Consider the following 16,770-nt stretch of genomic DNA (forward strand, 5'->3'; position numbering starts at 1 on the left):
TTGAGGCAACACGTTTATTAGCTACGTGTGAGATACACGGGTCCCTAACACAGAGGGGTAGCGGCCCCTCTACCCGATACCTGGGGAGGTACAGCCTCGGGGCTAGCGTGCCCTAATCACTGGGACTACACTCCCGTTCCTCCGGCTAAGGGGACCTAGGGGGAGGCTCTCTGACCCGACCCAGCCAAGGTCTTCGGGTCCCGACCACCGGCCCACTACAGCCCCGGCCCTTACAAGGACCTCGGGTCCCGGGGTTCCCAGGGTCCTAGCCTAGCCGGTCTTCTTCTTCAGCTTGACAAAGACTACCGGACTCGTCCCGAGGTCCGCCTTTTATAGTCGTGCCAGGGTCTCTCCGCCCCTGGCCACGCCCTCCTTCTGGAACTCTCTCGGGGGCTCTGGAATACCCCCCCCCCCCAACCCCTCTCTTGGGGCTGGGAGAGCCTCGTGTCCCAACTGCCCGGCTCATCCTACCCATCCCGGGTTACCACCCCCTATGGACACGCGTCTGCTACTACAGGTAAGTATATATAACAAGACGCTATACACAATGCCTGTCGATGACGCGACACTTACACCAGTAGTGAGTGGGTGAGTTGATGGTTATACCAGTTGTGATGGAGTTGATGGATACACCAATGGTGGGTGAGTGAGTTGATGACGGAGATGGGGAGTAGTAGAAGTGAGATAGGGAGTGGCAGTGGGGTTCAGAGATTAAACCTCAACAGACCTGGCACCCCTTCTTGCCTGGGCGTTTTCCAGGCTCTACGGTCGGAGGTGCAGCCATGATGGAGGGGTCCTCGCGCTCGGCCTTCGCAATCATCACCGACAAGAGCTTCAGGAAGGCCTCCTGCACGTTCGTAGACTCCAGAGCCGAAGCCTCCATGAAGTAGAGGTCCTCCTCCTGGCTGAAGGCCTCGGCCTCGGCCGTGGCGACCGCTCGCCTGACCTCCAGGTCGCTCTTTTCCCCGAGCAGCATCACGACGGCGCCATCGTGATGCTCGCGCAGATGCCAGAGAAAGAACTTGGCCGTCTCGAACGACTCGCGGTTGGTGATGTCGTAGACCAGCATCGCCCCCTGCGCCCCGCGGTAGAGCGCCGTGTTGAGAGACAGGTAGCTCTTCAAGCCACTCAAGCCGTAGAGCGCCATTACGAAGTTCTTGCCACCCACCTCAAGATTATGACACAAAAAGGACGTGCCAATGTTACCCATGTTTGGCTTATACTCGTCGGCTGTGAAGCGGTGCATCAGACTCTCCTTGTCGGTGGATATGTCGCCTATCACCACCACCTTGAAGGCGATGCAGTGGTGGTGGTGGTTACCGGCCGTGGCTTGATTCTTGGCCATCGTGAGTCACTAGGGTGGGGTGAGGAAACAGGACCTGGCGATCATCATTATTACCGTGGGTGCCACGGTGGCTAGGAGATGTTTACTCCCTCGCCTGGTACGCAGGAGCTCGTGGGTTCGATCCCCATCTCGACCCTGGCGCCTGCTGATTATTTGGACTTTTCGTGTCTCTCTCCCCGCGGTGGTTGCGTGGATTTTTCTCAGTGTCCTCCAGTTTTTACCTCCACATTTAAAATAAATATCAAACGTTCAGAGTGTTTGACTGCCGCTATACATTTACACGCGATAAGCCACTTCGTTAAAGCTATCATTTGTCATGGCCAGGTCGCTTATGAAAAAAGAGCTGTATATCTCTGTGTGCCTTACCTGCTAAAAATACAAATTGCGTAGTTTTTGTTGTGCGATTATTATTTTGTTTTTATCGTTGCCATTCCCTTTGTTTACCAACGAAAGCCTCACCGAGTCTCGTGACACTTTTTTCAGGAGGGTCCTGTCAAGTTTTCACGATGGTTGCATGCCTCTGCGTGCGATCCCAATTGAATAATAAACTTTTATTTTTATTTTACCAAGGCCCACTGAGCTTTAGAGCGCTTTTTTTTCAGGAGCGACCTGTCTATCACTAATGCAAGCTTTAAAAAAGTGGCTTATCATGTGGACATTTAGAGCAGTAACCCTTACTCTGAACGCGTGTTTCTAAATGTGGAGAAAAATCCACGTGACCACGGGGTGAGAGAGACACGCAGACTCGTACAGCAGGTGTCAAGAGTCGGAATGGAACCCATGCCCTCCTGAAATCCAGGTGAGGTCGTTAACATCTCCCGAGCCACCGTGGCGCCCTTTATTAATGGAGCAATACATATGGGCAGTGAACCAGCATTGGTTCAAGCAGACTCACGACACAGACCCACATACTCACCACAGAGACCCACAGACTCACCACAGAGACCCACAGACTCACCACACAGAGACCCACAGACTCACCACAGAGACCCACATACTCTCCACAGACTCACCACAGAGACCCACAGACTCACCACACAGAGACCCACAGACTCACTACACAGAGACCCACAGACTCACCACACAGAGACCCACAGACTCACTACACAGAGACCCACAGACTCAGCACACAGAGACCCACAGACTCACCACAGAGACCCACAGACTCACCACACAGACACACAGACTCACCACAGAGACCCACAGACTCACCACACAGAGACCCACAGAGACCCACATACTCTCCACAGACTCACCACAGAGACCCACAGACTCACCACACAGAGACCCACAGACTCACTACACAGAGACCCACAGACTCACCACACAGAGACCCACAGACTCACCACACAGAGACCCACAGACTCACCACAGAGACCCACAGACTCATTTGAATCAGACGCCATCCAGACTTCCACCCTCAGACCTTCCCTGTGGAAGAGATATGTGGATGACACTTTCGTCATTTGGCCACATGGCCTCCCAGCTCTGAACCTTTTCCTACACCACATCAATTCCAGACATCCCGCCATCAAATTCACCATGGAAGTGGAGAAAGATGGCAAGCTACCATTCTTAGATGTTCTGTTTGAGAGGAGACCTGATGGCTCATTGGGGCATTCTGTCTACAGGAAACCCACCCACACAGATTCCTACTTGAAACCTGATTCCCACCACCACCCAGCCCAAAATAATTATCTCATCAAAACTTTATACCATAGGGCTCATTGCATTTCGGACCAACACCACCTGACCAGTGAATTAAAACATGTACACCTGGCCCTCAAAAGGAATGGATACTCTGACCGTACCATCCGCCAAGCTGTTTCTCCCTCCATACAGAAACAACCACTTGATACTCTGGTCAAAACCATCACACTACCATATATAGCAGGCGTTACTAAAAAGATTTCCAAAATTCTAAACAAACACAAGATCCAGGTCCGGTTCAATACAGTACACAAAATTCGTGATCTGATCCCATCCGTGAAGGATGTCATTCCTGACTTACAGTACCCCGGGGTTTACAAATTGAGTTGTACCTGCGGTGATTGCTATATCGGGGAGACAAAGCAACATGTCTCAGACCGAATTCGCGAGCACAAATCAGATTTGAAACACGGCAGAACGAATTCTTCTGCCGTAGCTGATCACTGTAACAACGCTCTGGGTGATCACGATATAATTTTCTCCGATACCAAGGTTCTTTGCAAACCCACGGGTTTTTATCAGAGATTTGTTCACGAGGCAATTCAGATCTACAAACACAATTTCAACCGAGAAAATGGTTTCAAATTAAGCAACCATTGGAAAGATGTTCTAAATCGAACCAAACATTAAACTAATTTTTAATGGTACAGTATATTTTCAAGTAGTAGTACCCCAAACTTTCGCAGCTCTTAAAAATTCCCTTTTCACACCATCAATAGGTAAACTCCCCCTCCCCCCCGTGCCAACCGGCTTGTTCACCCGCATGTACACCACCTCTACACCGTTCATCATGCTAAGTCGGCCAATCAAATGCTAATTTTTATGCTAATTCCTTTGTCAAGGCACCTTGTTTCCTAGGCACACAGCTTAAAGGTCGCGGTCTGAGCGTGGCTGTGTTTCACTCTAGCGCTGTCCTCGAGATAGCCTGGTCCCTTCACCTGATGAAGGCCGCTTGTGTTGTGGCCAAAACGTCGTGATTTTTTTTTATTTACCAACGTGACTTTACCGAATAGAACCAAAGAGTATGGATCCTTGCAGTCACGAAAGCTTTAAATCTAGAATTCACCACAGAGACCCACAGACTCACCACACACAACCACAGACTCACCACACAGACTGACAGACTCACCACATAGACCCACAGACTCACCACACAGAGACCCAAAGAGACCCACATACTCTCCACAGACTCACCACAGAGACCCACAGACTCACCACACAGAGACCCACAGACTCACTACACAGAGACCAACAGACTCACCACACAGAGACCCACAGACTCACTACAGAGACCCACAGACTCACCACAGAGACCCACAGACTCGCCACACAGAGACCCACAGACTCACCACACAGACACACAGACTCACCACAGAGACCCATAGACTCACCCCAGAGACCCATAGACTCACCACACAGACCCACAGACTCACCACAGAGACCCACAGACTCACCACAGAGACCCACAGACTCACCACAGACACCCACAGACTCACCACAGAGACCCATAGACTCACCCCAGAGACCCACAGACTCACCACACAGAGACCCACAGACTCACCACAGAGACCCACAGACTCACTACACAGTGACCCAAAGACTATCCACACACAGACCCACAGACTCACCAGAGAGACCCACAGACTCACCACACAGACCCACAGACTCTCCAAATAGAGACCCACAGACTCTCCAAATAGAGACCCACAGACTCTCCACACAGACACCCACAGACTCTCCAAATAGAGACCCACAGACTCTCCACACAGAGACCCACAGACTCACCACACAGAGATCCACAGACTCACCACACAGAGACCCACAGACTCACCACACAGAGACCCACAGACTCACGACACAGAGACCCGCAGACTCTCCAAATAGAGACCCATAGACTCTCCAAATAGAGACCCACAGACTCTCCAAATAGAGACCAACAGACTCACCACACAGAGACCCACAGACTTTCCACACAGAGACCCACAGACTCACCACACAGAGACCCGTAGACTCTCCAAATAGAGACCCACAGACTCTCCACACAGAGACCCACAGACTCACCACACAGAGACCAACAGACTCACCACACAGAGACCCACAGACTCTCCAAATTGAGACCCATAGACTCACCACACAGAGACCCACAGACTCACCACACAGAGACCCACAGACTCACCTCACAGAGACCCACAGACTCACCACACAGAGACCCATAGACTCACCACACAGAGACGCATAGACTCACCAGACAGAGACCCACAGACTCACCACACAGAGACCCACAGTCTCTCCACACAGAGACACACAGACTCACCACACAGAAACCCATAGACTCACCACACAGAGACCCACAGACTCTCCACACAGAGACCCACAGATTCTCCACACAGAGACCCATAGGCTCTCCACACAGAGACCCACAGACTCACCACAGAGAGACCCACAGATTATCCACACAGAGACCCATAGACTCTCCACACAGAGACCCACAGACTCTCCACACAGAGACCCACAGACTCTCCAAATAGAGACCCACAGACTCACCACACAGAGACGCATAGACTCACCACACAGAGACCCACAGACTCACCACACAGAGACCCACAGACTCTCCACACAGAGACCCACAGATTCTCCACACAGAGACCCATAGGCTCTCCACACAGAGACCCACAGACTCACCACACAGAGATCCACAGACTCACCACAGAGAGACCCACAGATTATCCACACAGAGACCCATAGACTCTCCACACAGAGACCCACAGACTCTCCACACAGAGACCCTCAGACTCTCCAAATAGAGACCCACAGACTCACCACACAGAGACCCACAGACGTTCCAAACAGAGACCCACAGACTCTCCAAATAGAGACCCACAGACTCACCACACAGAGACCCACAGACGTTCCACACAGAGACCCACACACTCACGGCGGTCTTGTTGCCTGTGGTGTCAACACGGAACACGTTCGTTTTTTTTGTCCTTCCGCATTCTGAGTCTCCACTCGTCTCACAAACTCGGTCCGGCCGCATGGGTCCCTCCCCTGCCACCCAAACACCGCCACATGCTCCTCCCTCTGCTCCTCTCACGCCTCGCACCCCAACTCTCGCGAGAATTCGTTCATGCCCCCCCCCAACTCTCGCGAGAATTCGCTCATGCCTCCCGCCAACTCTCGCGAGAATTAGGGTTAGGGATTAGGGTTAGGGTCAGGGTCGGTCAGGGTCAGGGTAGGGGTGAGGGTTAAGGGTTAGGGTTTGGGTTACGTGTTAGGGTTACATGATAAGGTTAGGGGTTAGGGTTAGGGGTTAGTGTTAGGGCGGTTAGGTTAGAAGTTAGGGTTGGTGGTAGTGTTAGGATAAGGGGTTAGGGTTATAGTTCAGGGGTTAGGGTTCAGGGGTTAGGGATAGGGTTAGGGCTCGATTATTCCGACTAGCAACTCTACGGCACATCTGGCAAAAACATTACCAAGCTGCAGCGAGTACAAAATTCTATGGCAGGCGACGTGACGGGTACTGCAAGATCCGACCAAGTCTGTCCAGTGCTCACCGAACTGCATTGGCTTCCTGTTGCTGAACTCATTCATTATAAGGTTGCACTCATTACATACAAAGCGCTTGCCACAAATGAACCACAATACCTTGCTGGTATCATCAAAGAGCATAAACCATCACGCTAACTCTGGTCATCCTCGCAGCAGCTTTTGGCTAGTCATCGAATAAAGACAGTCTCTGCATTGCACGTTTTCAGATATACTTCTACAGCCATCTGGAATGTTCTTCTGATATTAGGAAGTCACTGGAGCTACGCATTTTTACAATCTAGATTGAAAATACATTTTCTTTGGAACTGTTTTTTGTGCTTAGTAAGTTGTCCTCCCCCCACACTTCCGATGAGCATGGTTGGCTATGTACGGTGTGAAAGAAGTTCAACATACACACCAACATGGACACTCACTAAATAACCTAACCAACATGGACCACTCGCTAAATAACCTAACCATCATGGACACTCGCTAAATAACCTAAACAACATAGGCACTCACTAAATAACCTAACCATCATGGACACTCGCTAAATTACCTATCATGGACACTCGCTAAAACAACTTAACCAACATGGACACTCGCTAAATAACCTAACCAACATGGACACTCGCTAAATAAATTTTGATTTAAAGCTTTCGTGACTAAATAACTCGCTAAATAACCTAACCATCATGGACACTCGCTAAATAACCTAACCATCATGGACACTCGCTAAATTACCTAACCATCATGGACACTCGCTAAATTACCTAACCAACATGGACACTCGCTAAATAACCTAACCATCATGGACACTCGCTAAAACAACTTAACCAACATGGACACTCGCTAAATAACCTAACCATCATGAACACTCGCTAAATAATCTAACCATCATGGACACTCGCTAAATAACCTCACCATCATGGACACTCGCTAAATAACCTATCATGGACACTTCCTAAAACAACTTAACCAACATGGACACTCGTTAAATAACCTAACCATTATGGACACTCGCTAAACAACTTAACCAACATGGTGCTGTATCGCCACCGTGTGGCCACATGGTACAACTGCAGTGCCTCGGCGCGGTAACAGCAGCAGTGGCACTGTGCGGTGTCTTCACGGCTTCATTGCAGCCAACCGCGCTTGGCACAAACGCCAGGACACCGCAGCACCAGCGACTCACAACTGCGGGGAATGCGCGGGTGACGTCTGACAGCGGCAACTGCTGGCCTACTGTGTTGGCCTGTACTGCACATGTCCACCACATAGCAGACGTAACCACGAATTGAATGGTTGTGGTACTGCACGTGTCCACCAGAGGGCACAAGTAACACGTCAAGCGCCGGTAATAAAAAACGAAACTGGCCGATTTGCACTGCAATTCTTTATTTTTTCACGGATTTTCAAGTAACAAACTACTGCATTGACATTCCAAGCTGTCCCATACGTTTACATAGTTGAATATTTGGTGAACATCGGTGCTGAAGTAGTGAAACTCACTGCATTCCCAAAGAGTGCGCTACAAATCGGCAACAATCACACCCATCATTGACTTCAATGCAAATGCCGCCCCGGTTCCACAAGTCACACAAGCAAGTGGTGTTTGCCCTTCGACTCTACTCGACAGAGTCGCGCCATATGCGATTCAACTCATCTCGCTGAGATGCGTTTAAAGGTATATGGATTAGGGTTAGGATTAGGGGTTATGATTAGGGGTTAGGGTTTGGGTTTAGGTTTAGGGGGTTGGGGTAGGTGTTAGGATTAAGGGTTATGGTTTAGGTTAGGGGTAAGGGTCACGGGTTAGGGTTTAGGTTTAGGGGGTTAGAATTAGGGGTAGGGGTTAGGGCACCTATTCAGTTTTTTGCCAAAATGTGCCACATTTTCATAGCTACATTTTCCATGAAAAAGTTAATTCCTCCATTGTATTTACCCTTAGTATGATATGCATTTGATTTAAAGTTGAACATATTATTATTAAATGTTCACGTACCAAAAAAGAAAATCAGCACAACCCATTCCGTTTTTGGGCAAAATTTGCATAATTTTCACAGCTTCATTTTCCAAGAAGTTAATTCCTCCATTTTGTTTAGCATTAGTATGCTCTGTATTACGTAAAAAAGTGGGAAATTTCACCATTAAATTTTAAAGTAAAAATAAGAAAATCGGCATACTAACCTATGCCGTTTTTTGGCTGAAACTGGCCAAACTTTCACAGCTTTAGTTTTCGACAAAAAGTTAATTCCTCCATTTTGATTTCACCTTAATTTAATAAACGACTTCCATGACACGTTGAGATTTGCGTCTTTCCTTTATTAGTGATGACTGCTCGGCTCTGCACTCTCTTAGAAGGTCACCCTCCCTCTCTCTCTCTTGCCTCATGCACGCGCTCACTGCTCCTCCATTCCCACGCAGATTCCCTCGCTCTCGCTTCCCCGCGGAGTCAGGAGAGCTTCGCTTGAGGCTGCCACGTGGTCGGTGGCTGACGAGATGCAGTCCGGACCCAGGCTTCCACACCGACCCCGAGTCCTCTTCCTGCCTCTCCTTATATCCACCTGGAAGGGGGGTGTGGTTAGAGGCGGGGCTTCGCTCCGCCTCTAACCACGCCTCCTTCAGAACCTTCTCGATCGTTCCCGCGTGTACCCCTGAGCTCCGCCCATGAACTTTGGCCCAGATCGAACCCGTAGCCCTGATTGGCTATGACCGATGCGGCAATGCCTATGTATGTCAGCGTGCTCTCTCATTACATTAGTATGCTATGTATTAGATAAAAAGTGGAACATTTCACTATGAAATGTTCATGTCCCACAAAAAGAAAATCGCCATACTAACCTATGCCGTTTTGGCCAATGTTGGCCAAATTTTAAGTTTTTGTTTTCTACAAAAGTGCAATCCTCGGGTGTGTTACGCCTTAGTATCCTATATACTACGTAAAAAGTGTGAAATTTCACCATGAAATTTTTAAGGAAAAATAACAAAATCGGCATACTAACCTATGCTGTTTTTGGCCAAAATTGGCCAAACTTTTACAGCTTTATTTTTCGACAAAAGTTAATTCCTTCTTTGTATTTAGCCTTAGTATGCTATATATTACATTAAAAGTGGGACATTTCACCATGAAAATTTCAAGTATAAAAAAGCAAATCGGCACACTAACCTATGCCGTTTTTTGGCAAAATTGGCCCAGTTTTTATAGTTTTATTTTTGAATAAAAAGTGCATTCCTTGGTTGTGTTTAGCCTTAGGATCCTATATATTACGCAAAAAAGTGGAAAATTTTACGATTACATTTTCAAATCTCAAAAATAAAACAGCATACCAACCTATGCAGTTTTTTTGCCAAAATTTACCAAATTTCCATAGCTTTATGTTTCAACAACAAGTGCATTCCTCCATTGTGTTGGCTGTAGTATGCTACGTATGATGTACAACATTGAAAATATCGAAATAAAATTTTCACCTGACAGGAAAAAATCTGCATACCTTTTTTGGCCAAAAAGCAAATTGTCATACTAACCGATGCCGCTTTTGGACAAAATTGTGTTAGGGTTAGGGATAAGGGTTAGGATTAGGGGTTAGGCGTTAGGGGTTAGGGTTTAGGGGTTAGGGTTAGGGTTTAGGGGTTAGGGGTTAGGGGTTGGGGTTAGGGGTTGGGGTTAGGGGTTGGGGTTAGGGTTCAGGGGTTAGGGCTCGATTATTCCGACTCACTTCTCTCTGGCACATCTGGCAAAAACATTACCAAGCTGCAGCGAGTACAACATTTTTTGGCAGGCGTCATGACGGGTACTGCAAGATCCGACCATGTCTGTCCAATGGTCACAGAACTGCATTGGCTTCCTGTTTCCGAGCTCATACATTATAAGACCACGAGCAAGTGAGGGCTTCACCATTCTGGCGAATTGCCCGATGATGCTGGATGTAATTACCAGTGAAACGTCGAATTAAACTGTAGATCTTGTGGATTCACTCTTCAACACACCGGTGGGCTAAAGGAGTGAACTATTTGTCTTTTGTCAACGTGACACTTTTTTGCTGATTGGCCGTGTCGGGTGGTGGAGGGTTACGACACATTTATAAAGAACGCGCTATAACCCAAAAACATTTATGATTTATAAAGTTGCACTCATTACATACAAAGCGCTTGCCACAAATGAACCTCAATACCTTGCTGACATTATCACGAAAACTCTGGTCAGCCTCGCGGCACCTTTTGGCTAGTCATCGAATAAAGACGGTCTCTGCATTGCACGCTTTCAGATGCACTTTTGCATCCATCTGGAATATTTTTCCTCCCGATATTAGGAAGTCACTGGAGCTACGCATTTTTAAAATCTATATTGAAAATAAATTTTCTTTAGAACTGCTTTTTGAGCTTAGTAAGTTGTCCTTCGATGAGCATAGTTGGCTCTGTACGGTGTGAAAGAAGTTCAACATACACACCAACATGGACACTCGCTAAAAAACCTAACCATCATGGACACTCGCTAAATAACCTAACCAACATGAAAACTCGCTAAATAACCTAACCAACATGGACACTCGCTAAATGACCTCACCATCATGGACACTCGCTAAATAACCTCACCATCATGGACACTCAATAAATAACCTAACCAACATGGAGACTCAATAAATAACCTAACCAACATGGACACTCGCTAAATAACCTAACCAACATGGACAATCGCTAAATAACCTAACCAACATGGACACTCGCTAAATAACCTAACCAACATGGACACTCGCTAAATAACCTAACCAACATGGACACTCGCTAAATAACCTAACCATCATGGACACTCGCTAAATTACCTAACCATCATGGACACTCACAAAATTACCGCACCATCATGGACACTCGCTAAATAACCTAACCAACATGGACACCCGCTAAATAACCTAACCAACATGGACACTCGCTAAATAACCTAACCAAAATGGACACTCGCTAAATAACCTAACCAACATGGACACTCGCTAAATAACCTAACCAACATGGACACTCGCTAAATAACCTAACCAACATGGACACTCGCTAAATAACCTAACCAACATGGACACTCGCTAAATAACCTAACCAACATGGACACTCGCTAAATAACCTAACCAACATGGACACTCGCTTAAACAACTTAACCAACATGTACACTCGCTAAATAACCTAACCATTATGGACACTCGCTAAACAACTTAACCAACATGGTGCTGTATCGCCACCGTGTGGTCACATGGTACAATTGCAGTGCCTGGCGCGGTAACAGCAGCAGTGGCACTGTGCGGTGTCTTCACGGCTTCATTGCAGCCAACCGCGCTTGGCACTAACGCCAGGACACCGCAGCACCAGCGACTCACAACTGCGGGGAATGCGCGGGTGACGCCTGACAGCGGCAACTGCTGGCCTACTGTGTTGGCCTGTACTGCACATGTCCACCACATAGGCAGACGTAACAACTAATTGAATGGTTGTGGTACTGCACGTGTCCACCAGAGGGCACAAGTAACACGTCAAGCGCGGGTAATAAAAAACGAAACTGGCCGATTTGCACTGCAATTCTTAATTTTTTTTCACGGATTTTCAAGTAACAAACTACTGCATTGACATCCCAAGCTGTCCCATACGTTTACACAGTTGAATGTTTGCTGAACATCGGTGCTGAAGTAATGAAACGCACTGCATTTCCAAACAGTGCGCTACAAATCGGCAACAATCACACCCATCATTGACTTCAATGCAAATGCCGCCCCGGTTCCACAAGTCACACAAGCAAGTGGTGTTTGCCCTTCGACTCTACTCGACAGAGTCGCGCCATATACGATTCAACTCATCTCGCTGAGATGCGTTTAAAGGCATATGGATTAGGGTTAGGATTAGGGGTTATGATTAGGGGTTAGGATTAGGGGTTAGGGTTTGGGCGTAGGTTTAGGGGGTTGGGTTAGGGGTTAGGATTAAGGGTTATGGTTTAGGTTAGGGGTAAGGGTCACGGGTTAGGGTTTAGGTTTAGGGGGTTAGGGGTTAGGGTTAGGGCACCTATTCAGTTTTTTGCCAAAATGTGCCACATTTTCATAGCTACATTTTCCATGAAAAAGTTCATTCCTCCATTGTATTTACCCTTAGTATATGTATTTGATTTAATGTTGAACATATTATTAAATGTTCACGTACCAAAAAAGAAAATCAGCACAACCCATGCCGTTTTTGGGCAAAATTGGCATAATTTTCACAGCTTCATTTTCCAAGAAGTTAATTCCTCCATTTTGTTTAGCATTAGTATGCTCTGTATTACGTAAAAAAGTGGGAAATTTCACCATTAAATTTTAAAGTAAAAATACGAAAATCGGCATACTAACCTATGCCGTTTTTGGCTGAAACTGGCCAAACTTTCACAGCTTTAGATTTCGACAAAAAGTTAATTCCTCCATTTTATTTCACCTTAATTTAATAAACGACTTCCATGACACGTTGAGATTTGCGTCTCTCCTTTATTAGTGATGACTGCTCGGCTCTGCACTCTCTTAGAAGGTCACCCTCCCTCCCTCTCTCTCTTGCCTCATGCACGCGCTCACTGCTCCTCCATTCCCACGCAGATTCCCTCGCTCTCGCTTCCCCGCGGAGTCAGGAGAGCTTCGCTCGAGGCTGCCACGTGGTCGGTGGCTGACGAGATGCAGTCCGGACCCAGGCTTCCACACCGACCCCGAGTCCTCTTCCTGCCTCTCCTTATATCCACCTGGAAGGGGGGCGTGGTTAGAGGCGGGGCTTCGCTCCGCCTCTAACCACGCCCCCTTCAGAACCTTCTCGATTGTTCCCGCGTGTACCCCTGAGCTCCGCCCATTAACTTTGGCCCAGATCGAACCCGTAGCCCTGATTGGCTATGACCGATGCGGCAATGCCTATGCAGCCCTCCGTATGTCGGCGTGCTCTCTCACTACATTAGTATGCTATGTATTAGAAATGTTCATGTCCCACAAAAAGAAAATCCCCATACTAACCTATGCCGTTTTGGCCAATGTTGGCCAAATTTTAAGTTTTTGTTTTTTTAAACAAAAGTGCAATCCTCGGGTGTGTTTAGCCTTAGTATCCTATATACTACGTAAAAAGTGTGAAATTTCACCATGAAATTTTAAAGGAAAAATAAGAAAATCGGCATACTAACCTATGCTGTTTTTGGCAAAAATTGGCCAAACTTTCACAGCTTTATTTTTCGTTAAAAGTTAATTCCTCCATTGTATTTAGCCTTAGTATGCTATATATTACATTAAAATTGGGACATTTCACCATGAAAATTTCAAGTATAAAAAAGCAAATCGGCACACTAACCTATGCCGTTTTTTGGCAAAATTGGCCCAGTTTTTATAGTTTTATTTTTGAATAAAAAGTGCATTCCTTGGTTGTGTTTAGCCTTAGGATCCTATATATTACGCAAAAAAGTGGAAAATTTTACGATTACATTTTCAAATCTCAAAAATAAAACAGCATACCAACCTATGCAGTTTTTTTTGCCAAAATTTACCAAATTTCCATAGCTTTATGTTTCAACAACAAGTGCATTCCTCCATTGTGTTGGCTGTAGTATGCTACGTATGACGTACAACATTGAAAATATCGAAATAAAATTTTCACCTGACAGGAAGAAAATCTGCATACCTTTTTTGGCCAAAAAGCAAATTGTCATACTAACCGATGCCGCTTTTGGACAAAATTGTGTTAGGGATAGGGATAAGGGTTAGGATTAGGGGTTAGGCGTTAGGGTTAGGGGTTAGGGTTTAGGGGTTAAGGGTTGGGGTTAGGGGTTGGGGTTAGGGGTTGGGGTTAGGGTTCAGGGGTTAGGGCTCGATTATTCCGACTCACTTCTCTCTGGCACATCTGGCAAAAACATTACCAAGCTGCAGCGAGTACAACATTTTTTGGCCATGTCTGTCCAATGCTCAACAGAACTGCATTGGCTTCCTGTTTCCGAGCTCATACATTATAAGACCAGGAGCAAGTGAGGGCTTCACCATTCTGGCGAATTGCCGGATGATGCTGGATGTAATTACCAGTGAAACGTCGTACTAAAACTGTAGATCTTGTGGATTCACTCTTCAACACACCGGTGGGCTAAAGTAGTGAACTATTTGTCTTTTGTCAACGTGACACTTTTTTGCTGATTGGCCGTGTCGGGTGGTGGAGGGTTACGACACATTTATAAATAACGCGATCTAACCCAAAAACATTTATTATGAATTATAAGGTTGCACTCATTACATACAAAGCGCTTGCCACAAATGAACCTCAATACCTTGCTGACATTATCACGCAAACTCTGGTCATCCTCGCGGCACCTTTTGGCTAGTCATCGAATAAAGACGGTCTCTGCATTGCACGCTTTCAGATGCACTTTTGCATCCATCTGGAATGTTTTTCCTTCCGATATTAGGAAGTCACTGGAGCTACGCATTTTTAAAATCTATATTGAAAATAAATTTTCTTTAGAACTGCTTTTTGAGCTTAGTAAGTTGTCCTTCGATGAGCATAGTTGGCTCTGTACGGTGTGAAAGAAGTTCAACATACACACCAACATGGACACTCGCTAAAAAAACCTAACCATCATGGACACTCGCTAAATAACCTAACCAACATGAAAACTCGCTAAATGACCTAACCAACATGGACACTCGCTAAATAACCTCACCATCATGGACACTCGCTAAATAACCTAACCAACATGAAAACTCGCTAAATGACCTCACCATCATGGACACTCGCTAAATAACCTCACAATCATGGACACTCAATAAATAACCTAACCAACATGGACACTCGCTAAATAACCTAACCAACATGGACACTCGCTAAATGACCTCACCATCATGGACACTCGCTAAATAACCTAACCAACATGGACACTCGCTAAATAACCTAACCAACATGGACACTCGCTAAATAACCTAACCATCATGGACACTTGCTAAATTACCTAACCATCATGGACACTCACTAAATTACCTCACCATCATGGACACTCGCTAAATAACCTAACCAACATGGACACTCGCTAAATAACCTAACCAACATGGACACTCACTAAATTACCTCACCATCATGGACACTCACTAAATAACCTAACCAACATGGACACTCGCTAAATAACCTAACCAAATGGACACTCGCTAAATAACCTAACCAACATGGACACTCGCTAAATAACCTAACCAACATGGACACTCGCTTAAACAACTTAACCAACATGTACACTCGCTAAATAACCTAACCATTATGGACACTCGCTAATCAACTTAAACAACATGGTGCTGTATCGCCACCGTGTGGTCACATGGTACAACTGCAGTGCCTGGCGCGGTAACAGCAGCAGTGGCACTGTGCGGTGTCTTCACGGCTTCATTGCAGCCAACCGCGCTTGGCACTAACGCCAAGACACCGCAGCACCAGCGACTCACAACTGCGGGGAATGCGCGGGTGACGTCTGACAGCGGCAACTGCTGGCCTACTGTGTTGGCCTGTACTGCACATGTCCACCACATAGCAGACGTAACCACGAATTGAATGGTTGTGGTACTGCACGTGTCCACCAGAGGGCACAAGTAACACGTCAAGCGCCGGTAATAAAAAACGAAACTGGCCGATTTGCACTGCAATCCTTTATTTCATCACGGATTTTCAAGTAACAAACTACTGCATTGACATCCCAAGCTGTCCCATACGTTTACACAGTTGAATGTTTGCTGAACATCGGTGCTGAAGTAATGAAACGCACTGCATTCCCAAACAGTGCGCTACAAATCGGCAACAATCACACCCATCATTGACTTCAATGCAAATGCCGCCCCGGTTCCACAAGTCACACAAGCAAGTGGTGTTTGCCCTTCGACTCTACTCGACAGAGTCGCGCCATATACGATTCAACTCATCCCGCTGAGATGCGTTTAAAGGCATATGGGTTAGGGTTAGGATTAGGGGTTATGATTAGGGGTTTGGATTAGGGGTTAGGGGTAGGGGTTAGGGTTTGGGTTAGGGGTAAGGGTCGCGGGTTAGGGTTAGGGTTAGAGTTAGGGTTTTAGGGTTTTAGGGTTAGGGTTTAGGGTTAGGGTTAGCGTTAGGGGTTAGGGTTAGGGCTAGGGTTTAGGGTTAGGGGTTAGGGGTTAGGGTTAAGGGTTAGGGTTTCGGGTTAGGGTTAGGTTTAGGGG

The 16,770-nt window shown here is 46.7% G+C and overlaps 1 protein-coding gene across 3 annotated transcripts; it reads right to left on the reverse strand.

Annotated features, from left to right (window-relative positions):
- LOC116937534 (uncharacterized) lies at positions 1-6,145 on the reverse strand. Of its 3 annotated transcripts, none has more exons than XM_076064288.1 (2): positions 5,945-6,145; positions 1-1,354 (listed from the first exon to the last, which is right to left on the reverse strand). In XM_076064288.1, exon 2 carries the CDS (start codon positions 1,343-1,345, stop codon positions 719-721), a length of 627 nt encoding a protein of 208 aa, XP_075920403.1. In that variant the 5' UTR covers positions 1,346-1,354; positions 5,945-6,145; the 3' UTR covers positions 1-718. The 3 variants fall into 3 exon arrangements, with proteins under 3 accessions (XP_075920403.1, XP_075920402.1, XP_075920404.1); XM_076064287.1 differs by having other exon boundaries at positions 5,991-6,142; XM_076064289.1 differs by lacking the exon at positions 5,945-6,145 and adding an exon at positions 2,715-2,795.
- Positions 6,146-16,770: the final 10,625 nt, after the last annotated feature.

Source organism: Petromyzon marinus, unplaced genomic scaffold (assembly GCF_048934315.1).
Source record: "Petromyzon marinus isolate PM22_M1 ecotype Great Lakes invasive population unplaced genomic scaffold, UKy_Petmar_22M1.pri1.0 PM_Scaffold_37, whole genome shotgun sequence".
In the NCBI taxonomy this organism is placed as follows: Eukaryota; Metazoa; Chordata; class Hyperoartia; order Petromyzontiformes; family Petromyzontidae; genus Petromyzon; species Petromyzon marinus.

What these genes read in the sequence shown, in the direction of transcription:
- LOC116937534 (XM_076064288.1), bottom strand. Translation starts at nt 1,345, where the DNA reads ATGGCCAAGAATCAAGCCACGGCCGGTAACCACCACCACCACTGCATC.